The sequence below is a fragment of the Thermobia domestica genome, chromosome 3, assembly GCF_964235325.1.
Source record: "Thermobia domestica chromosome 3, izTheDome1.hap1.1, whole genome shotgun sequence".
NCBI lineage: Eukaryota > Metazoa > Arthropoda > Insecta > Zygentoma > Lepismatidae > Thermobia > Thermobia domestica.
In genome coordinates, this window is record NC_137456.1 from 259153699 (window position 1) to 259178402 (window position 24704).

Below are 24704 nucleotides of genomic sequence, written 5' to 3' on the forward strand. Positions count from 1 at the left end.
TTTGTCCAGTTAATAGTCCGTAAAATAAAAATGGAGATAAAAAATATCCAAGTAACGTACTACATTGTTCATTATTTATTTATATAATAATGCGAAAATGTAATGTAGAGATTGCCTGGCATCAAATAATTGGAAAATCATTTACACCATTATAGAATTTCTACAACTAAATGAAATTTAATTATAAAATAAATAAATAAAAACGGACTAATCTGATAAAGCAATTTAGCGAAAACTCATAATTAGAAGATTATAATTAAAATTTATTTTTAAGACCAGTCCGTATAATCAAATGGAAAAAATATAGTAATTTTTATATCCAAGACTGATAAAATTTTAAAAATTTAATTTTATGTATATCAACAGAGATCAACAATTTCAGAGAAGACCTAATAATTTGGTTTCAAGGATTATACGGAACCGCACTGACAAGGAATTTTAACTTACATTTTGGACTATTAAGACAGAATATATAACTTATACCAAACAAACCAATAAAGTGTAATAAAGAATACAGTTCGAAGCTGCCTAAATAAAACCTAAACCCTACTTCTGGGTTAAAGAAAGAAATAAAAACTACGGGTGAATCGAGAGTGCGTGAGTTATTTGCATAGATTTTTTTAAGAACTTATACGTATACACTCAGTTTAGAATCCAAAATATTTCATATGAAGACAAATACCTCCAGTATTATTATGTAGTAATTATCTCTAATGTTTACGAAGATATAAATATATATATTAATAACTAATAAAGAAATATACACATTAATAACTAATAAAGAAACTAGTAAGATGAAGATTTCTAGAAGAATCGAAACATCGTTTCAACGGCAAGCCTAAGAAAGCAAACTACATAATATTCCATTAATGATAGACTGTTTTTTCAAAACCTTTTTATACAATTATAACAATGAAACTAATAATTTTTAGCATGTCTTTACTTGCGGCGGTGGTTAAGTGATATATATGTAATAATATATGTTAATCTTTTAAACTTAACAAACACTACAAAGTGACATTATTAGTATTATGAATAATAATATGATATAATTTACAATATCGTCGCCACTTTAAACAATTCATGTATTAATGCAAAACTAATATACGTAATATTCAGCAATATAATTGACGTGGACTTAAGGTCTGCAATTGTAATATTATACCTTGTAAAAGGTTAAAATAAAAACAAATATACTGTAGTAAATGTAGTGTAATGTAATGTTTATATTCTAATCAATAGTAACTATTTTACTATATAAAACATACGAATTAATTTTAAAGACTATTGAAAACACGTTTTAGACAGTTTTTTTTCATTAATATTGAATTTCATTAATATTCATTAATTAAGAAGCTGTTACATTGGGAAGCCTGAGTAACTTGCATTTGACTGTTGATCTTTTATTTATGTTTCCTGTTTTTTCACTTGACTTCCCTGGTTTTGATGACGTTTTCCTAAATATTAGATTGCCGATAATGACTGTGGCTGAACAGACGAAAAATATGTCAAGATATTAAAATGCCTCATATCGCGGATTGTTAAGGTGTTTCATTATATTGTAATACCGTGCAGCTTTAATAGAGATGTACCATCAAGGCAACCCAAGAGATTAAGATCCAGAAGTTATTTAACTTTTTTTTTCTGAATATTTAGTTATATTTAATCAGAACATAGAAAGATTAAGACTTCGTATGTATTTGTGTATTTTAGGTGTTGGCGTACTGGAAGGCCCCTTGTACGCTGTAGGTGGTCACGATGGATGGAGCTACCTAAACACAGTGGAGAGATGGGATCCACAGGCACGCCAGTGGAGTTATGTTGCTCCCATGTCTACACAGCGTTCGACTGTAGGAGTTGCTGTGCTCAATACGAAGTACGCTTTGAGAGCTATTAACTTATTTTTCTACCAGATAAATTGATATTAAACATTATTGACGATCCAACAAAAGTAATGAAATTTTCGTGAACAGTGCTGAAGTAAAGTTTTTCAATTGCGGAAAAAAAGTCGTAGTTCATTGGTTTTTAGGCAAATCTACATTAAAATTATTTTGCGAAACTATTGGTCTAAGTCCAAATTTGATTAGTCATGACTCAGGAACAAACAGCATGGAAGAGGTAATGTTTCTCTAACTTGTATAACAAGTCAAGGTTTACTACCATGCCAAGTTTGGTCTAAATCAGATGAGTTCGGTTGAAGTAATACGATATATAATGTCCTTGATGTTTCGGAGGAAAAAAAAATCAGTGAAGAACGAAAATATGTTTCTCTGCATATTATTATAACAAATAAATGAAACTTTTTCTAGCATGTATGCAGGTGAAGTGAGCCAATTTTTAAGGGTCGTAAGTAAGTCAGAACTAAAATCATTTAAAGTGTTCATTATTTTAAGATATTGCGTAAAGTTCTTCTGTTTGTTATATTTGTCTAAAGGTTCACTTTTCCTTTAGAAAGTAATAGATATTATTATTATTATTATTATTATTATTATTATTATTATTATTATTATTATTATTATTGCTATCTACTAATAATAATAGTGCTGTGCATTATTGAAGTTATCGATCGCTTCCTCTCACTAATGTCAACCTCAAACTATAGGCGTAAATTTCGAATCTTCAACAGAATACATACTATGTTCTATATAATAAGAATCTGAGTGGTTTTAATATATATTCACAGAAACTATGTTATTTACAACTGGGGAAAATGCACTCCCTAATTATTGGCCCATTTCAACTCCCAAGAAATTGAAACGATTGGAAATCGTTTAAAACAAAGAGAAAAAATCCTTTTTTTAAAACGAAAGTTATCATAGAACGTTTTCTTTTAATCTTGGGAGAAGTTCTCATATTTGGTGATTTCAACTTAATCGGTGGTTACGAACGTTATCATAAAACATGTTTTCTAAACGGGGAAGGGAGATCACTCTTGTTCTCGATTAATTTTAAATCAAAGTATTGAAAATGATTCTGAGGCCTCAAAAAATAAGTGCCATATTCCACAAAGATCTTTTTTTTTAAAAAAACGAAATATATCGTACATTATGGTTTTTAATCGGGAGAAGGGGGAATACACAAATGCTGATCGAGTCGAATGGTAAAAGTTTCCCTACGTTCGCTTCAGCTATTACTCCATTGCTAAAATAATGGAATGACGGAATGACTACCAACTAAAAATAATAGTCGCTCATAATACGTAGGACAAAAGTAATTCAACGACTAATATTGTCATTAGTAGTGAACGTGTTAAAAATGCTATCAACTTTGACCTTTTTTTTTTTTTTAATAATAAACTGTAGAAATGAAAGAAAAACCTTATAATTTCTCTGTGTAACTTACTAATACCTAGTTACGCCATAAATTCCGTCACAAAAAAGATACTCGCGTAACCGCTACTCAGGAAATAACAGGTGGTGTGATTGTATTTATGACATAAGAGAACCTTCTAGCAGTTAACACGGGCCGGTTGAAAAACAAATCTCAATGGGACGAACAGTTGCTGGGACGAACAGCTAATTGCCTTGCACATGTGTGGTGAAAAACCGAGATACATATTCAACCTCCTGTGGTCACTGAACATAACTTTGCGATTTCTTTATCGTGCCTTCACAAGATTCTGTGAACTTTCAGCTGTCAATGATCGGCCAGGATCAGGACATCTAAGGTCAGCACTGATACCAGGGGTGGGGAAAGTAGTGCGAGAACACATACGCCGGAATCCACCACGGAAATAGAACACTATGTCCAGAGAGGTACAAATTTCGACACGAACAATGTCACGAGTCATCAGGGATAATCTTCGTATGAGGACCTATCGTCGGACCACAAGCCATCGCTTAAATGACAGGCTTAAGATCATTAGGTGTCAGGGAGCAAAACAAATGTTCCAGTGGCATGCAAACAATGGCCATGAAAATATCCTTTTCACAGGTGAAAAGGCTGAGGAAAGATGTAATAAACAGTGTGATTAAATGTATGCCAGGACATTTTCAGAAGCAAAGACCAAAAACAGTAGGTAAATTGATTTCAGGTGTGACAGGCTAAAGTATTATTCACACTTACGGAAGCAAAGTAAATTTTAAAAAGTTTATATTGTGATTATATTTGGCTTTGAGCATTGAAATAACTGACTGTTTTCTTCTCTCTCTTTCTAGGTTGTATGCTGTTGGAGGAAGAGACGGTAGTTCATGTCTGCGCACAGTAGAATGTTTTGATCCTCATACCAACAAGTGGACGTGTTGTGCACCAATGTCCAAACGTAGAGGGGGTGTTGGCGTCGGGGTAGTTAATGGCTATCTGTACGCGTTGGGAGGTCATGATGCACCCGCTTCCAATCCTTCTGCATCAAGATTCGATTGTGTTGAGAGGTAAGAATACGGACATATTGGTTTGTTCGGAATTCAACTTCACATCACAACACCAAGACCACACAGAAGTTGTAAGTGGAAACTTCATATTTACCAAAGAAGTCGACTTTTCGTGGTGAGCAGAAAAATGTGTTCAAAATCTCTGCTATATGTCTTTTGCTGAAGACACGTGTATTTACAGGCATTCTTTGAATATCAAAATAAATTTTTCACCCAAAATTCACGAACTAAGTGAAGATTTTTGTTTCAAAACTGAAATTATCTGTAATTCAATTTCGTATCTTCGTTAGAAAATGTGCGTTTTGCATTCAGACGTTTCGTATGGAATGTGAACCGATAACTTCAATGTGAAATCCGATCAATTACACGTGTTCTCACCAGATCCTAAAACAATTCCACATGAAAGGCAAAATCTCTTAACTTTTCGGAAGCCACAGAAACATAATGTATGAATCTAATAACTGATGTCTGTAATAGGAATATTGTTGTTGAAGTTGTTTACGTGAGCTTGCATTTCAAACTCATAACGCTTGTTCAAGAATAGGAAAAGAGGGCAAGTTTTCAGTCAGGTCCCAAGATAAACAGTGGCATAAATTCACGAAATAGTGCAGCTATGAAACTCTATTTCTATAAGCAGGAAATATTGCATTTTTGTTTTGTTGTGATTATCAGTCGTTGCTGGACAGTAAGTAATTTAACTCCGAAAATGAATAGGGAATTTACTGAAACGGTTCCCCTGTCGTAAGAATTATTCTCGTTAAATTGGTCATCAGTTGGAGATTTCCTCTTCTTTTCTCCTTCCATTCTGCCTAACACATGTCTCAGAACATAGTTTATCTCTAAAACGACCTTTTCAATTATGTGCTTCTCCTTTTAATTTTCTCCAACAAGGTTCTCCTTCCAACTCTTGTGTATACAACCTCAACACAGCCTCATTACTAGGGACCGCGATGGCTCAGTGGTAGAGGTTTACCTCTGATGCATGGGGCCCCTGGTTCGATCACAGCTCGCGCCAAATTAGCTTCGTGGTGGACAGATACCTGTGCGTGGGTTTTCTCGGGGTTCGTGTTTCCTCCCACTTTCTTTATTCCACCATTTCATTCATTTGTCATCATCGCCGTCTCTTTTAGCCTAGCCGGCATAACCGTTGGACGTAAAATTTAAAGATTTCATTTCATTTTGCAGCTTCATTATTTTTCCGTCTACTAGGCCAATCTTCTTCGTACCTGTATCGTGAATACTTCTAATCTTTTTACTTCCATATTGCAGCGAAATCTCCCTTAACGGATTCCTTCTTAAACAGGCAGGAGGTTATGCGTTATCCTGGTAAAAATATATTATTTCTGGGCAGAAACTTTCCCTTTAATGTTCAATCTCACATACAGATACAGACAGTATTCTTTTTTCTAACGTTTTGGTAACGTCTTCGTATTATGGACAGGAACTATTCTCAATTCACTTATTTAACACAGAAAATATTTTCTGCAATTTGAAAATAAACCTGCTATAGAGCACAGTAGACAGAAAATCTGTTCTCCACAAAATGTCTTTGTCATAAGACTGAACCTCGTGAGCTGCTACCGGTACATTGAAACAGAACACGGAACAGTTGCAATCTGAACTTGAGATATTATGTTCTCTGTCTCTGTTTACTTGTCTCGTACGCATGTTCTCTCGTTAATCACTTCGAAACTGAACAATTAGAATACAGTTTTCTTTGACGTACAAATGTAACATTTATTCATTATAAAGTTACTTGAATCCTTTATTTGGCACTGTTGCTCTCAAGCAACGTCGCATTCTATTGCATCATACGCACGAATTATAACTTCAGTGATCATTTAATTGATATTATTCCTTTCATACAATATTCATATACATGATTTACGGGTCGCTTGTTTAGATATTTCCAATCTTTGTTAACAGAGGACAGTCAAATTTAGTATTGCAGCTTTATTTCCTGCGTTGTTGTTGTTGTTGTTGTTGTTGTTGTTGTTGTTATTATTATTATTATTATTATTATTATTATTATTATTATTATTATTATTATTATTATTATTATTATTATTATTATTATTATTTTAATTGGTGGTTTCTTTCTCTGTAGGAACATATTTCAACGAAACTGGTGTTAATTACTGAAAATATTCTTATGATACTTGACCATAATAGGGCAATGCTGCTCAGTAGCAACACATAAGGTCTACTTTATGTTGCTTTGAAATAAACATTCTGCATTTTGTAACCAAAGTACAAAAATAAAATACTACGACAGTGTTTCTTCCAGACATGTTTTTGAGGCACAGCCCTCCCCCCCCCCCCGGAGCTCTGAGAGTGCTCCCCGGACGAGACCAAAATAATATGTCTATAATATAATAATAAATAAAATAGTACCAGAAGTGCCCCCCCCCCCCGGAATACTGCCTGTGCCCCCCGGAACATTTTTTTTTTTTCTGAAAGAACGACTGGACTACGAAAATACGATCAGGAAGACATGGTTCAACCATAAAAGCAAACTAAATATTTTAATGGTGATGCTATCAATGCTTGCCAATTAAAGGGTTTAAAAAATGTAAAGGAGAGGATATTCACTTTTACTGGCAGTTGTATGTAGTGATTTGTTTCTCCATAATATCTTCTATCTTCTATTATCTACCTATCTTATCCGTTAGTTTATCCTTATGTTTATTCCTGGAGAATCTGAAGTCTTCAAACAAATTTTTCAATATTAGGTTCCCTCTTTCTTAACCCTCTATTCAAACCTGAACTGATAGAAATCAAATATTTCCGTTTTTAATATTGATCACCGTAAAGCAAAAATTGTAATAGGTAACGAGAAGCGGTTTTCTACAATCAAGTAAACGTTCCAAAGATATATATCATCTGTATTCTTAACATTTTATTGAAGCAGGAAGTGGTATAAATTTTCAAGGCCATTCTTGACGTAAAAGCTTGTGGTCAAGAATTTTCCTACTCGGATTTTACTTTCAGATTCATTTAAACACATCTTAATTAATCTGACTAGCTTTTCGGGATTTGTACAATGTTTCCCTCCTAACCGACTCGTAGGTCTTCCTAAAATCGATAAATAATTGATGTACCGGAGTACTGTATTCCTATTTCCTTTCAAGTATTTGTCGAGTGGTAAATATCTGGTCGGAAGTTGATCGATTTCCCTTAAATCTGCACTGATAATCTTCAATAATTTCATCTAGTATGAGGTCAGTCTTGCTAATAGGATGTTGGAGAGGATTTTATAGGATATTGACAGAAGAGAAATGCCTCGATAATTATTGCAGTCAGTTTTGTCGCATTTCTTGTGAACTGGAACAATGATTGATTCTTTCCACTCTTGTGAAAAGTCCTCCTCGTTCTTCCCGTACAATATCTGATGATATTTCGGACCCTAATACAACTAAAAATAACTTAGCACTCTTCATCCCCAACAGTCAGCTTACCTCAATAGCCATTGTGCAGTATATGATGTTTCGCAACACAATACAACTCTAGCCTAGCACTCTTGATCTCCAACATCAAGTTTTACTGTACAGTATCCAGGACTGCATTAAGGTGTAAACAATGTGACTATACTCTCTTACATTGTTCCACCACCAGTGAGGCGGAGTGTACAGAACCAAATGCACGGATTACACTGGTACCGTTATTGCGGGCTACTTGGACCCATACCAAAAACTCGTTTAAAGTCCCATATGCAATGCAATAATGAGTGAGTTCAGAGTTAGATCCGTTAGATGGGATCATAATGCAGGCGTACACACATTGAAACTAGTTCTCTGGTAGGCTACGATTGAGCAGCATTGGTGAGAAAGGTCGTTGACGAAAAGAGTGTATTTATTGAGCGCCAAACTTTTATGTGTGGACACTATTTGCAAGGAAGTGGAACCAATGCTAAGTAAACACATAAGTAGTTACATATAGGTTAATGTAACTGACATGGTAAACTTTCTCATATACAATAAGATGTGTGCGTAATTGCATTATACAGTATATGAAGTGTGTACATATGACCTGGAAAACATGGATATTTTGTCCCACATCTTTTGTTATCTTTATCCCACCCCATCCTTTGTTATCTTTATCAATGACAAATAAAGGTCTGTTGTCACGTGTCACACAAGTAAGGACTTTTCATTGTTTCCTTAAGGATAACGGTACAAAATGGTACATCAATATAAAAGATTGCCTGCAGGTCGAAAATATGCTGATTTTTCATAACAGCTTGAAGAATGTTTATCAGCAATTCAGTCGGGGAAAATGTCGCGAAAAGAAACAGAAGCTCACTTCAAGATAAGTCGTTCCACCATAGAAAGAAGATGAAAGAATAGGTCAAGGCAGAATCCGGGCCATCTGAAAGTGTTCACTGAAGAAGAAGAATTAGCCTTCGCTAGTCATCTTGATAAAGTTTGTGATTTTGGATTCCTCGTTAATTAACTTGATTTCAGATTTATTGTGAAGTTCTATTTAGCCATGCATGGGAGAACTGTCATTGCTTTCTAAAACAATCTTCCCAGTCGAGATTGAGTGAGGTTATTTTAGAAAATGCACCTCCAGTCAACGACTAGATTCGCTGCTAATATAGATAGGGCTCGTGCAGCTGCAGAAGTAAACGTAATCAGCTATTACAATCATTATATTTGATAATACCTCTTAACATGTTCTCTTTGTGGTTTGCAGTAAATAAAAAGTGTTGTTCTTTGAACACCTACGTCCTACTTAGTCTCAGAGCAGATTTCAATGGTTTTCTGTAGGAAAATATGGGGGTGGGTTCAAGTAGCCCGAACGCGAGTCTTACTTGGACCCATTTTTTACAATAATCGCCTGTGCTTTGTTTTCAATATATGTAACTAAAACTGTCCTCGATATGTGCAATAAAGCCTGTAGTTCCACTTAATATGGGTTATAACAATAACTTTCGAGTTTTCGTGGATGAAAATAGGCCGAAAGAACGAATTTGTTGCAAAATTGGGTCCAAGTAGCCCGCATCTACGGTACCTAATAAGCGATAATGGGAAACTCGGTCGCCATGTCATGTCAACATTATTTTTAGTATAGCTCTCCCTTAAATTTCTTCTGCCGCCCTGGGTCCAGGCCCACAAGCCTGACAGTATCTGGTGATTTTTCTCATTCTAATATAACTAACAATAAGTTAGCACCTTGTATCATACCAGAAGTTTCACTGTATAATATCTGGTGATATTTCACATCGTAATATAACTGAGTTTTGTAAAGTTGGCCACGCTTGGTTGTACAAAAGCTGACTTAGCTACATAAGTATAGTCAACTTATGAAATAATTATAGAATATGCCTGATAGTATTACCTCAAATGATTCAAGGGAGCAAATTAGCAGTGCCAAGTAGTAGCCAACCAAGAAACCTATTCCTCTGTGTCCTATATGCCTTCATCGATCGGAGTAGAAAAAAAAATCAAACTGTTTAAATACTTTTTGCGAAGAGCTTCGCCAACCAAGTTTATAATGTAGTTACTGAAGGTAGGTAGGGATCCCCAGTGCGGATGTCCACATGAACGTTGGCATGAGGCAGCGTGTGTCATGGAAAGTGAAAAGTGAAAGAATTAAAGAAAAAAAGTATAAACATTTATAATAGTAACTAAAATAATGTATTAAAATATTTGTAATTTATACAGAAACATGTTTTAATTAAGCTTGTCCCTTGAAGGGGACAGACTTATTATGTATATTTAAAAGCAAGTAATGTTTTTGCGAGAGGACATATCAGGAGAATTTAAGCTTATGCATCTTGAGCATTGGGAGCACGAACGAATTCTGAAGCCAAATTATTATCGATAATAAGAAAAATCCTTAACCGAGTTTTTGATGAATGTTTCTCGACAGAATAAATAGAATTCAGTTGAATGTTCTTATCAAAGCTGCAGTCGATACTCATTACTTTATACTTTGTATAGCCTCTGATGATCCCTTTTATATGAATAATTTTGTCTCGTATTATTCGAGTTTTACGTATTCCATTGGTCTTTTACCCAACAAAAGTATTCGCTCGTTGCAAGCAGAGCAACCATTTTTAATGTGATAATACAGTTGCTAACAGAAGTACGTACTTCTTACACGTTCTCTTAGCAGTAAGTTTGAAACGAATAGCTGATTTTATTATTTATTTATTTTACTTGCGACTAAACAGTAAAACCCCTCTAAACCGTACATCTGCGGTTCTTTCGAAGCTGACGTTGTTAGAAGTATATGTCTGAGATAAAAGGGTAGAGGTTTGAATCATAGCCTTACTGCGTAATAAACAACACTACATTACTACATGCGTCAGTACATTATAGTATATGCGGAACAGTACTAACATATCATGTTGCTAGTGTGAATTCTTTTACAATATCATGTGGAAACATATCTTGGATTGAACTGTGTAATGCAATACAAGGTACATATTGTACAATGCAGTGTGTAATGTACATAATATGTTAGCAGTTAACTAAACACTTAACACTTCAACAGTAGCAGAGACACAGAGGGAAACAAAATTCAGAGAAAAAATAATTTCTGCAGCATATGGTTGTTTTTCGAGAATTTCAATTTTTCGTGAACAAGTCAGTTACGAGGGTCTCTTTCCTCTTCTGTAACTTATTCTTCCAATTTTCTCACACCAAATACAGTTGGCCACTCTGCCAACCCCCCTTCACCTGATCTTGAAATCTCATCATTGTTTTTTTTTTTTTTTTTTTTTTTTTTTTTTTTTTTTTTTTTTTTTTTTTTTTTTTCATGAGAATAGGTAATCTGTTTTACTCCCTCACCTTCCGAATTCCAGCAATCTTATCTGGCGTATCATGAGATCATAACTTGCTGTCAACGGTTGATTCATTCTCGTTTACCTTTGTGCTGTCTCTTTTAGGTGTCCAGCTTTGTTTCAAATTTTCGTGGCCAGTATGCAGGACAGAGAAGTATCCAACGTACAAGATAAGTAGAAATCAAAGTTAAAGGGTTTCACTGTGAGATGTTTAAATCTATTTTTTATGGCAGCTTAAAATTAACAAGTGTACTTTTTTACAGATACGATCCGAAGACTGATACGTGGACGACAGTAGCCTCCATGAGTATAGGAAGAGACGCAATTGGTGTATCCCTTCTAGGAGATAGACTTTTTGCCGTAGGTGGCTACGATGGTCAACAGTATCTAAGCCTAGTTGAGGCTTACGACCCACAGACTAATGAATGGCAACAGGTTAGCAGAGTTCATGTATTCAATATTACGTTGTATTTTCAGTTCGTTTAATTCATTCAAATTGTTTTCTTTGTATTTATTTATTTATTTACTGTGGATGTGCGGCTCTGTATCTAGTATAATTATTATTTAAATTATTTTATCTGTTTTCTGAAATCTCATTGCCTTAAATAATGAATGGATCAAGGGAGGAAGATAAATATATATAATACTAGAGTGACACATATCAGAGATAAAATTTATATTACAGATGATTATTCCACTATCTGATGATCAGTCATAATTAATTAACAACACAAGACAGAACTTTAATGCTTCGCACCAAAACAAAATTAGAACTTACCTCTGTTCCGGTGTATCAATATCTACACGATGTTGTCATCAATAATACTTTACTTTCTTCTTTCATTCCTTTTTGTATTTTATTTTCAAAATATAATTGTTGTAAATACACTTATTCCTGGGATATTTTTCATACCTGATTACTTATCAAACTTACTGCTTACCAACAATAAATTTTTAAATAGTACGGCTTGGGATTTAGAGAAGAAAAAGAAAGGTACCTTTCAATTTTAATATCTTTTAAATAGGGAAATACACTCAATTTCGTCTTCCACTTGGTCCGTCCTCTATTTTAGCTTTTCTCTTCTTTATGTAAAATATTACAACATGCTTAATATTATAATATATGTATCTTTTCTAATGTAGTCAATTATAAACTAATGTGCAATATAATATCCCGTATAATTGGGATATTTGTTTAAGACACGTCGGTTACACGCTAATCCTTAAACGATGTATTTGTTAATATATTCAATATGGGCTATTTAAGTCACACTTCACATACTGTCAGTAGGATTTACGATTTACATTTTTGGGCTTTCGGCATCTATGGCCATTTAACCCGTCAACATACGAGGAATGACGTCTCCGGGGAAAGAGAAGGAAGAAAGGATTGGGGAAGGAAGGAAGCAGCCTGGAAGCTATAAGTTAGGTACCACCCCGGCGTTTGCCTGGTGTGAATGAGGGAAACCTCATTCAGGATGGCTGGCCTGAAAAAGCTTTTTACACTTTTTGGACCGATTGCCCCCACCGAGAATAGACCCCGGGACCGCTCGCACCGAAGGCGAGAGCGTTAGCGACTACGCTACGCGGGGCCACCACGGACTGTCAGTATCATGACAGTGAGCGTGCTGCGAGTCGGTTCACACAATTATGTTGAAAGCATACAGAGCATTGCAAAATGAGCCCCGGAGCAACGATCAATATCATACTCAGGTGAGCTCCTTAGAAACACCGTGGAAGTGAACCATCGGAAAAATGTTCCTTCCATTGTAGATGAATTAGGCATACTCCATACCAGTTACTTAGCGGCTCCGTAAGATTAGAAATTTGAACTCAGAGTACTACATGAGTTGACACTTGCCAATATGAATCGCTGCCTTAAGGTATCCAGTTCTCTAAATGTAAGTTACAATCGGAAAGATTCCCTGCATCAGATTATCACTTTCGATGAGAAATGGTCTTGTAACTATGAACTCGTGAGTATTCATAAGAGATAGATCATTATATTCATAAGAGATATTCATAAGAGATAGAACGTTTTTAAAAGATACTAGGTAAAAGTTTTTTTTTTTTTTTCATTTTTCAGTTTTACATTACAATTGAAATAACATTTTTGTCTCTCTATTTTCTTCAGGTGTCTCCCTTGAACACTGGACGCGCTGGAGCTTGCATTGTAGTCATAAAGAACCAATATCCCTGTTGATTAAGACCGGGATATAGCACTGAATATTTCGACGTATTCATCATGTTTCCGCAAGTTTAGAATATAAAGAAAAAAAGAGAGAATCATAAACTAGAAATTCGTGAGATATTTTACAATTCCATACGATATCGTGTACCGGATTTACTTTAAAGCGTTTATTTCGAAACATTCCAGGTAAAGACTAGTAAAGCAAAGGCAGCGAGAAGGTAAACTTAACGAAGCAAAAAATGTTAGTAAGTAAATACCATCTATAGTCATGCACAAATAATTTTGGATAAATATTTCTTGGCATAGTGGTGCCAATAACGCATTCTTTTATGATTTGAATCTCAAGTTATAACACAATTATGTTTGTCATGTTAAACACAAATTTGTGCGTAGAATTTCCCTGGTTTAACATGCAGCATGTAGAAATCACAGATATATCAAGTTGACCTTAGTTAGTGCCATAAACCAGTGAAAGTTGTATTATAATATTAAAATTTTTGTGTATTCATTTTGGGAAAATTCCTAGTTATTTATTTTTATATCTTCAAAAAAGGTCTCAAGTTATAAACATTTCACTTTTTAAATAAGAAATTTTAAACATAAATATGGAATAATTAAATGGGACATTACTTCTTAAGTGTGAAGCACAATTTATTCGTTAGCCGCCATTTTGCTCAGAACTCTGTTCCAATAAGGCTTATATATTCTTTTACAGTTGCCAGCAAAAGGGGTAGACTCTTCCCTGTGTAATATTCCATCAAAAATTCGGAAGGGTATGAACCAATTTGAATGCAGTTTTAAGTAATTTAGGATTACGCCCCATGTCTGTCAAAGGAAATCGTACTTAAAAATAGTTACTCATTGTAGTCATTCATGCTCTTTTTTCCCCCCAATTTCATTCTTTGTTTTCTTTATTCATTCAAAGAAAGAAAGAAAGAGAAGGAAATATAAATTTGTGGGAGCCCTAAGAAAAGTTCCAAATGAAGATTTTAGGTTTAAAAACATGTTCTTAAAAATATTAGAAATTAAACTTTCATATGATAAATTTCCGGTTTCTGGAAAGAAACATTCTTTCCAGAAAGAATATTGGAAACAAAATTTTCAGATGGAAAATTTCAGGATTAGAAACATGCTTTTTAAATATATATATATATTCAGATGTTAAATTTCAGGTTTAGAAGCATGCTTTTCAAAAACTATTGGAAACAAATTTTAAAGAATAAATTTTACAATCCATAGCTTCAAAGTGACAATTGTCTTCTATCTATGCACTACTGGTTATTATTTAAAAAGCGTCACATATGCGTCATTTCTATAAATAGTTGATGCGTGGCTGTCATTGTATTAACAGCTTCAATCTTTGTTGTTCTTGGCCAGTTTACTTTTAGAGAGTGATGTGTAATAAGCATATTATCTGTTGATTCTGAGTATGTAGAGCGGAGTCCACTACATCTTATTTCAGATAATCCCTCTTCTCAATTATCTTACGATCCTCAATCATCACCAAAAATTCTGATTTTCTACCTAAACAAATACAAAATAGTCTTACGGAGAGACATTATTTCATGTAACGAAATAAGAGATGAAAACGAACTGATGCTCTTGAAAATAATTAAAACTCGACTGGCTGTAAACTTCATTTGTTATATATTTTTAAAAGATATGTAAACTTGGACCTTTTGTAGAAAACGAAAGTGAAATGTTTGTAGTTTGAATAGTCATTATGATAGTCGCTAAACTTCCAGAGTAATAGTTAACCCAAAAAGTTGCTCTATTTTCCATGGTTCGGAATATATATATATATGCATTCCGTATGTTTAACTATTTTCTTAATTATTTACAGTTTATATAGTAGAACCATGGGGTATAACACCTTAAAGAACATTATTTCAATGTGCCGTGTCTCAATTTTTTTATGACATTTCAGAAATTACAGTAGTTTCTTCAAATATTAAAAAAAAAAAAATGGATGTTAACGTTTTAAACGCTTCGTTTACAAACGATTAATAAACAAAAGCATTTTCTAGCATACAGATGTTTAAAATTACTGAGAAAACGGTTAATTAACTAAACGTTTTGTAAAACAGTTTTTGTAGAAAAAGAGGTTAAACGTTTAATAGGGTACACTAAAAGGAGAATGCATAGTCATATTATTCAACATAAGTTTTTGTTTTATTTACTATTATGAATATCAAATTGTTTTCTAAAATATAAGTCTCAAAATAATTCATTACCTCTTCAACGTTATTAGTCACTAAAATAATGTCATTTAGATACAATTATACGTTAATTAAAAATATGCGCATTTTTAGGTAAAATAAGTCGTGTGCGCATTATCTGTGGCGTCGTATTGACCACCATTAATAATAATTATTAACTTAGAGTCCATAAAATGTGTTTTTTTTATAATAAAAAGATTCAATATGTGAATGAAATTTCCATATATATATATATATTCTAAAAATATGATTGAAGTCAGAAATCTGAAAGTTAAGATATCAAAACCCATGTACAAAATTCTATCTAAACTACCGAACCAAATATCTTCCAATATTAAACTGCCAAATGAATTTGTAATTTAAAACGAACGTGTACAGCTATATAATTATTTCCAGACGTTTGAATAGTTTGGAATATGGTCATTTCTTAAATATTATTCCTAATTACCTCCTTCTATTGGTCATTTATAAGGTTTCATGCTTCTGTCTAACGAAGAAGTTGCATTTTTCTTTAATACTTTACTTATGGACTATTTAGTATGTCTTTTGCAGAATTCCGTTTATGCTAATAACAGAAGTTATTAACGTGTAATTGTTATTCTGGCAGAATTAACATTGTTACGATAAATACATATTCCTTCTTGAAATATGATCTTTGAAAGAAATACTAGTCATGTATTTAACAACATTCCAACGAAAGTGTATTTGAATTCTTTGTTTAGTTATATTTATGCTGCTTTTATTCCGCTGGAAATTTGATATAAATGTATAAGGATAATAATTATGTATTATTTGTATTATTATCAGTATTAATTATTATTCTTACTGATCTCAAAAGAAAGGAATAAAGGATTGTTAATAATTCTTGGTGAGAAATTTTTATGTGATTAGAAAGGGTGTATTTTACTTTTTAGAATTAAGTATTTACAAACAACTGAGGGTTTTTTTAATGCTTTGTTTGTATTCATTGTACAGTCGGCAACAAAACTTCTGTTCAATTTTTAACCGTTTAATTTTTTTCAATATTTGTAGCATAAGTTAATTTTCTTCAAAATATGTGTTAATTGAGAACTTGTTCTCAAAATACATACATATATATATATATATATATATATAATAGGGTGTTCTAAAAATGGCGTCCACGGACCACAGAGTACTATTCTACAGGCCAACATAAAGCGAAAATGTTATATGATGGTTTGCCCTCCGGGACCTCCTTCAGCTGCTGTGGCAACGTCGCATATTAACTTGGAACATTAGCATCCAAATACATTAAGGAGTTAAATCGATTGTTATACTAATAAGTGATGATAGTATTAATCTATATCGACTTTAGCTGCCATCTGGAAAGAATCGATGTAACTATTTGATGGAGTCGTAGATCTGTTCTATGGTTCTTTATCTGCAACGTTGCCACATAATACAATTCGCGTCTCCAAACTAGATTCCGAAAGGTATACAATTATATATATTTTTCGCTTTATTTTGACTTGAAGAATAGTTCTCTGTAGTCCGTGGTCGCCATTTGTAGAACACCTGTTACAAAGAAAGAAAGAAGATCGTCAGTTAACGCTCTTTGCTGAAACTAAGCTAAAATGTCATTCTTTCCAGTGCCGAGTGTTTTTTTACCATTTTCAAAACTTCAGTTTACTCAGTGATTAATTTGTAGCAAATCAAACTGACAAAATAAATAAACAAGTAAAACTGGAAAATATTAGTAAAATATCTCAAGTAATAACCAAGCTGAATTGAAAAAGTTGCAAATACGGAAAAAAAGAAAATAAGATTTTGACATGAGGAGTATTAAATAATATTACAGCATTGGTGAACTGATGAATTTATTTATTCATGTAGACTCGAGATAGAATTTTTGTTGCCGACAGTACTGTGACAAAGTTGCTCTTTTTAGTTTTTCGGTAATGTATCATTCCAGTATGGTGATGGTGTAATGAATGAAAAAAATATCCGTTCTTTAAGCTTTGCAGGACAAGCACAGAATAGAAGCCATAAATAATTAATGATAGCATGTGTAGGAGTAAATCTATAAATTATATTCGTATAATACTACAAGAGACCAATTTCACACTAATGAAGTGATACTAATAAACACATCAAAGAAACAGCTAATACACTGTTGTTTCCATAACTAAGCTCATTTTTTTGTTACATTCTTCCTAGTACTTTGATGTAAATCTAAAGATAAAAGTTATTCGCTTTAAGTTTACTTTTTGCTTTAGTGCAAGGAGGCTTCTTGTAAGACACATTGTAGTCAACTAACATGCAAGGCAAAAAAGTTCGATTTGTACTGTTAGTTACATTTGCGTTGTGAGAGGTAGAAATGCACACTTGTACTAAAATGTCTTGCATATGAGTGATACGAGGCCAGTCCGGAGAATAAAGTCTTTTTGTATCTTCGAAATGTAATGACGGTTTGACGTTTGCGCAGCAACCGCAAAAATGTTAAATTGGTTCAGTTATTTACTGCAACGAGGCATCTTAATTGAGATTTTATAGATTTTTTTCAGCCATAATAGACAGTTATGTCATGTTTTTACATGACAAAATTACAAACTTCGCCGAAAAAATCCTCAAAAGTAAATTACCCTTTGTAGATTTTTTCATAGGAAATTACTTATGCTATATGTTAAATTTTATTAATGAAATATTTGTTAATCAGATATCAACAAAATCGCATGAGTCGTATTTCACAAACCCCCCTCCCAAAAAAAGCGTAAAGTACCCCTTGTGAATTTTTTGTAAGACGTAATTTACACAGCCTTATGGAGTTATTAAAGAAATATTTATTTATGAAATATGAACAAAATCGCCTTACTTGTTTTGAGAGAACGGTCCGAAAACACTTACCCCCAAGAATAAACTACCTCGTATATCTTTTCACGTCAAGTTAGTTATGCACAGTGTCACGTTATTATTAATGGAATTTTTTTTATGAAATATGGAAGGTAATCGTTTGATTCGTTTTGGAGAAATAGTCTGAAATTCACCCCAAGAATAAACTACTCTCGTAGAGTTTTTCAGGAGAAATGAGTTATGGTTTATTGTAAAGTTATTGATGAAATATTTATGTATAAAATATGACTTTTTTGCGAAAATCGCTCCCCCCCCCCCTTCAAAAAATTAAACAACCCCTTTTTGATTTCCCCAGAGAAATACTTATATCACGTATGAGATTTTAATCAGAAATTAATTTACGAAATCTAAACAAAATTTTTTAGATCCATTTTTTAGAAAACTGTAATCTTTTATATTCACCCTTGAGTAAACTACTCATATTTTTAAGAGTTGGAATAAAATACGATTCTTCTTTCCCATGAAGAATCACATAATAATCTCAAGTTTAAAATTTGGTTCAGATACGTTGAACAGTATGGCTTCTAGGCGACTGCACCTCCGGACGAACAGACGGACGGATATCGAAAAATATTTTTTCGACGTGTGTAAATCTGGTAAAATCTTCAGTTCGATTTATTCATGATCACATATTTTCTTCTCACCTTACGTCACTCGAAAGTGAAAAGGCACTAAACTTCAGCAAATAAACAAACAAAAAAGGCTTAAATGAAGACACTTGCATGAATTTAACCTGACTCCTTTTAGAGAGATAATAAAAAGTGAAACATGATTTCGTATTTATCAGATTCAGTACAAAGCTTAGTACAAAAAATGGATCATTTTTCTTTTCTACATATTGTAAAATTCTCTCTGTAGAGAGGTAGGTAAAGGTAGGTGGAGTAAAATTAGACTTTGGAATTGATTACAAAAAAATTACAAAGCCCCAAAGTAAATTAAGCAACTGAGGTTGAAATTCCAAGAGCTCGGTGCAAGCTAAAACAGAAGGAAGAGAAGCCTAGAGTTTCGCAGCAAACTAGAGGCATTAAGGTATTGCTTTTCCTAGAACTCCAGGCAAGCTGAATAAAAAAAAAAAAAAGCAACCAATTGCTAACTAATAACTGTCCATCAAATCCTCTTCGTTATATAGACACTTCGGCTGGCGGTGGCGGAACTGCTCCCTTGTCATCATATGACTGTAAGTGGTGCTGATAGTCTGTCGTGTGCTTTTGTAGTAAGCCAACGTGAGGTGTACTACTTCATTATAAAATACATGTTGTTTACAAACAGGAACATGTGTGATGTTTATAAACACAAGCACGTGGCACATTACAATATACAAAGCGAGATTTTTGCATCAGCCATTCGAATTACCGGAGTGTAAGCAACAAACTATAGGTTCTGTCCCAAACGTATTTCGAAGAGCGCTACGGCATAATTCGTGTATTAGTACATTACCCGACTTATGAGATACACTTGCAAGCACTTCTTAGTTCATACTAAACTTGACGTTTATTTTAAAGTTTCTTTTAAAAATTATAATCTGGCTTTATTTTCCGATGTGCCTCGTATACGCTATTGTAAATTTCAATTATTTGTAGGTGTGTTTTATTTGTAGGCTTATGATAAGTATACCATTTCATTAATCAGTGTGTTTTGTAGCTGAATTAGTTATATCTCATTAATTACTTCTGTAGAAGTTAGTATTATAATAAATGAGAAAATAAATACAGGCCAATATGACCTTTCAAAATTATTACAATGTGTTCAAACCTGTGATATAACGTCTTTTGGGAAAGACCAATGTTCTGTATAGGATATGTACTTGATATTTTTTTTTAGTATGGTGCATTCAAACAACAGGAAGAACAAATGGATGAACACCACTTTAGCTTAATAAATTGTGAGATTCGTATATTAGTACAGAAGGATAAATTTTTGAATTTCCAAGCATATTCTTACCGTCAAAATGTGAACCTTGTCAAATGTTTAATGTCCATATTGTGTACATGATGATGTTTAGAGAGAAAAATTAAGTGCTTCGTTCAAACTATTTTTTACGTTGCACCTGACATATGAGTAAAAATTCATCTGAAAGATCTCGATTTCATTATAATTCAATTTATTGTATAATTCCCTTTTAAAATAGAAATGTAATTGGAAAGAGAAATGGTGCTGAAAATTTTGTACGAAGAATCGTTGATACTGCAGTAGTATTCGAATTATTGACAAGTCTAGTTGTTTCCGTGTCCTAATGAAATCTTGAAGTTTTCAATGAGCAATTAAAACTCTTTCGCTTAGAGAAAATTCAAAATATGTACTATTACGTATTTAGTGCACTATGGAAGATCATAGTGTTGAAATGTTTCATAGTTTCCTGACACGTAAGTGTAGAGTATGTTGATAAAATAAAAGGAAACAAATTATTTTTGAAAATATCTGCTAATGTGCAAGAAACTTTCTGATTTTTGCAAAAATATGAAAAGTTGCGAAGCTTCACCATACATCCTAGTTGAGAAGTTTCTAGACTTTTGCATACAATTAAATTACACTAAAAATGTCAGCGTCACATGAACACTTTATTCGTGGACTTGTTTAGAATGTACGAATTTCCTCGGTTTTAAATAATTAAGTCACATTTACTTTCAAGTGTGACATTATTATAGTGTGGATAGAACAACTTGAAAACAGTTCATTACTTGAAATATCAAGTAATATTATTCAATATGTTAACCTTCTTTTCACACATTTATCCCAGTGGCTGATAAGCGGATAAATAAGTATTAGATAAAGAGGGTAGCCAGATCATCTTCACGTTGGTTTTGAACTTTCACGTGCTAAATGTAACATTAAATGGGCGAAAGGAAAAGGAAAAAAAGTACATAGATTCTTCCGAATACGTTGGAATTATTTCAGGTACTTTTGCTTCTACTATCTTCCCAGTTATGTTCATTCTGAACATTTATGCGACCATTCCCGAATCGTTCATACCTTTTATACATTTTTTAAAAAATGTAATGAACGTTTGTGAAAACCGGTTATGCTTGTGTATAATATTGATTACGTAAACTCGAACAGAAATTTGTAAAAATGTAAATCCACATTTCACTTTCTCTCGACTTAAAAAAATTGCAGACAGCATTAATTGTTTTCAGCAGAACACGTGTTTCTTTATGAAAATGGGGAGTCTATGTACATGTATATCTAAATTCAATTTCTTACCAATTTACTTTCAAAAGCGTAAAAGAAAGAACAATTTCAAAGTTCGGGTTTCGCAATAATTTAGTAGTTAAAAAGTACTGTGAAACAAAAAGTAATAATTAGTACCTTTGAGGGTCTGGTTATCACCACACATTTTACCCGACTGTGTAACAGATATAGCAGCCAATTTGATAAATTTAAATTAATTTCAACACTTCACTTATGCGTTTGAGGTTTTTCTTTTCAATAATCACCGCTTCTTCGTATAAAACTTTCCAAATTGTGTATATATGTATGTATATGTAGACTATGTATAAAAATAATCCTAAATTGTAAACTGTTTACATCTCTTCATACGTGTTGTATAGTCCTATATTTGTGTACAATCGAGATAAATTACTTGATTCATTAAGAATTGGCTTGTCAAAATGATACAATTAAACCTCGAGTTTAGAATGGAGACATTTTACCTTACTGTTTCGTAAGTATGAAATAGCAAGAGTATGATATAATAGAGAAGCACATAGATAGCAAAATTTACGGTACAGTGAGATAGTTTTAAAAGGACTATAAATATAATTGCGTCATTTTCGTTGTCATTTTAGTAAACTTTATCATTGTTGTACTTAGATTAGATGAAATCTTTGTATTTAAAAAAAAAAAAATACTTGATGGGACATTTTTGAAGTTATTTGAAAGTGTAACACTATTTTTTATTATTATTAAACCCGTCGTATTTAGATATGCTTTGCTTTAATAGATTGGAAAAGTAGCAAGTTTCTACTGTTCAGTTACCATGGCGACGTCCACGCTTTGCTCTGAAACATGTTTTTAACTAGAAGTAACTACTATTCTCATTCCGTTTACGTATTAGTTTGTGCTCGCCAAGTTAGTTGTCAAAGCAATAATATTCCGTTGTTACGGCAGGTTACGGTGTTTACTGACACATAAAAGCTGAAATTAACATAGATATACTTTTAGGTCAGGAAGACCTGGTGGAATTTAACCAGAATACCCAAATACTTTTTTTTTTTTTTTTTTTTTTTTTTTTTTTTTTTTTTTTTTTTTTTTTTAATGTCCACACTTTGAGCTATTAGAACAAGAGAATAGTTAGTGAATTGGTAAATTTAAGAACACTTATGGCCGTTAGCATCAATGAAGTCCAACTGCTGAACGAGGATCATAACCAAGCTCGGTGAAAATGTCTGTTGCACCAACAACGTTCAGGGTTAAGTCTCAGTCAAATGGTAGATAAACTTGGTTTTAACTTGAACTGCCAAATTTGGGGGTTTAAACTTCGTTGATCCAAGTCAGTCTGTTTACATTCAGTAATGTCTTTGTATTTTTCCACTAATGAAATTAAATACATTTCTCATGTTCAGAAAATTTTTTTACTCGCGGTTTCATTATGTTTTCCATCACAAATACGATCACTGAAATTAGACTACTCACAACTCTATACACTCAATCTCGAAAGTCGAAAAGACCGGCACGCGGTATGTTTTCTTCATTTATTACTTTGTTAAACGAAGATTAGAGACAAAAGACGACAACCAATCAGAGTCGATTTTACAAATTGACCGAAGTTTACTTAAACGAGATGTATTGAACTTCGACTTTCAATGATGCAACAAAAGTCCTGGAACCACGTTTAAACTTGAAAGTTTAATGTTGAACGCGTGTGAGTGAACGCTCGTTTAAACTTCGTTGGTGCACACGGCTGTTAATGAGACACGTTGTTTTAAGTAAATAACGAAATCTGACCAAATTCACCAACTATATATCAATAATTTGTGTTAATATGTCGGCAGTTTACCACTGCCCTCATCAGATACACGATGAAGAATTATTGAAACTGTTCACAAAAATTTAAAAAAATAAAAAGTTATTCTTTCGACAGAATTTGTTACTTATTTATTGTCAGGTATAGGTAAGATCCAAAACTATTATAAACATTACACTAGCAGCTTAAGGTACTTTTACACTGCTAGAAGAACCACTTTTAATACTCAATGATGAAATTAAGGTAATTACAAAACTTCCTTAGTTCTAATAGAAATTTATTTGAAAAATGAATTATATAAATTGTTCAATTGATATTCTTGATGTTTTATGGTAGGAATATTGTACTTTTCAATTTTTTCATTGCAATCCTAATCATTACATAAATTTGGTTTTTAGTCAATACATTATGTATTTGTTTTCGTGTTCTTCAGTTACTTAAAGATGTTTAGTCAGTTTGGTTATAATACCATTTTATATGGGCATCTTTTAATTGACAAAATAAATCATTTTTACGTGTTTGAAAAAAAAAATAGAAGAGTAAGTCACTAAAATGCAATGTTCTCACTGCGTAGAGTAGTTCTAGAAAAAATAGAGCGGAAAAACCTGCAGAAAGAAGAAAGAGAAAACTCAAATACAGAGTGGCCCAAAAAGTAGGTATACAGACCGCATTGATCGAGTATGACATTTTAATTTATTAAGATAGTGAAATTTATTTGCTTTGGTTTGTTCCGAGCTTAAGATATAATTGAAAATAAATTGAGAACAGATAAGGAAGAAACTAAGTCAATACCTGTATGGATAACAATAAGTAAATAATATAAAATGTCATGACCAATCAGTACAGGACTGTATATCTACTTTTAAGCCACTCTGTATAAAAGTAAACAATGAGTGAGTTCATTAATTTCCTCACTTCCTGTGACAGCGGAAGTGTAAGATTTCAAACGTTGCAATTTCGGTTCCAAACAGTAGATTGCTAGATAAAGAAATCATAAATCAGTATATAACTCAGATTTTTTTTCATGCAGTAGTTTCTTCAGTTGATTCTTTGAAGTTCCATTTTTCAAAAGTAAAGGTAAAAAATAGTTTTCTCTTTCAATATAATATTTCAAGGCCAATACAGAACATAGCCATTGTAATACACATGTAGCACATGTTTGGAACCCACTGCAAATGATGGCGAAAGTACATGATGCTTGACCCATCCATTAGTAGACCATATACTGCTGTCTACTATTTAGGAAATAAAAAGTAAATACTGAAAATATTTATGCGTTATCCACAGATGAACTGTATTG

General features: G+C 32.9%; 1 protein-coding gene across 3 annotated transcripts in view; it reads left to right on the top strand.

Moving 5' to 3' along the window:
* Positions 1-23941, top strand: part of LOC145681029 (kelch-like protein 5) — a 589536-nt gene extending 565595 nt beyond the window's left edge. For all 3 annotated transcript variants that reach the window (XM_081752333.1, XM_081752334.1, XM_081752332.1), the window contains 4 exons: positions 1714-1876; positions 4158-4370; positions 11424-11595; positions 13295-23941. In XM_081752333.1, the coding sequence (XP_081608459.1) occupies positions 1714-1876; positions 4158-4370; positions 11424-11595; positions 13295-13363 (617 nt within the window). In that variant the 3' untranslated portion in view covers positions 13364-23941. The remainder of the gene's footprint in view (positions 1-1713; positions 1877-4157; positions 4371-11423; positions 11596-13294) is intronic.
* The last annotated feature ends 763 nt before the right edge of the window (positions 23942-24704 follow it).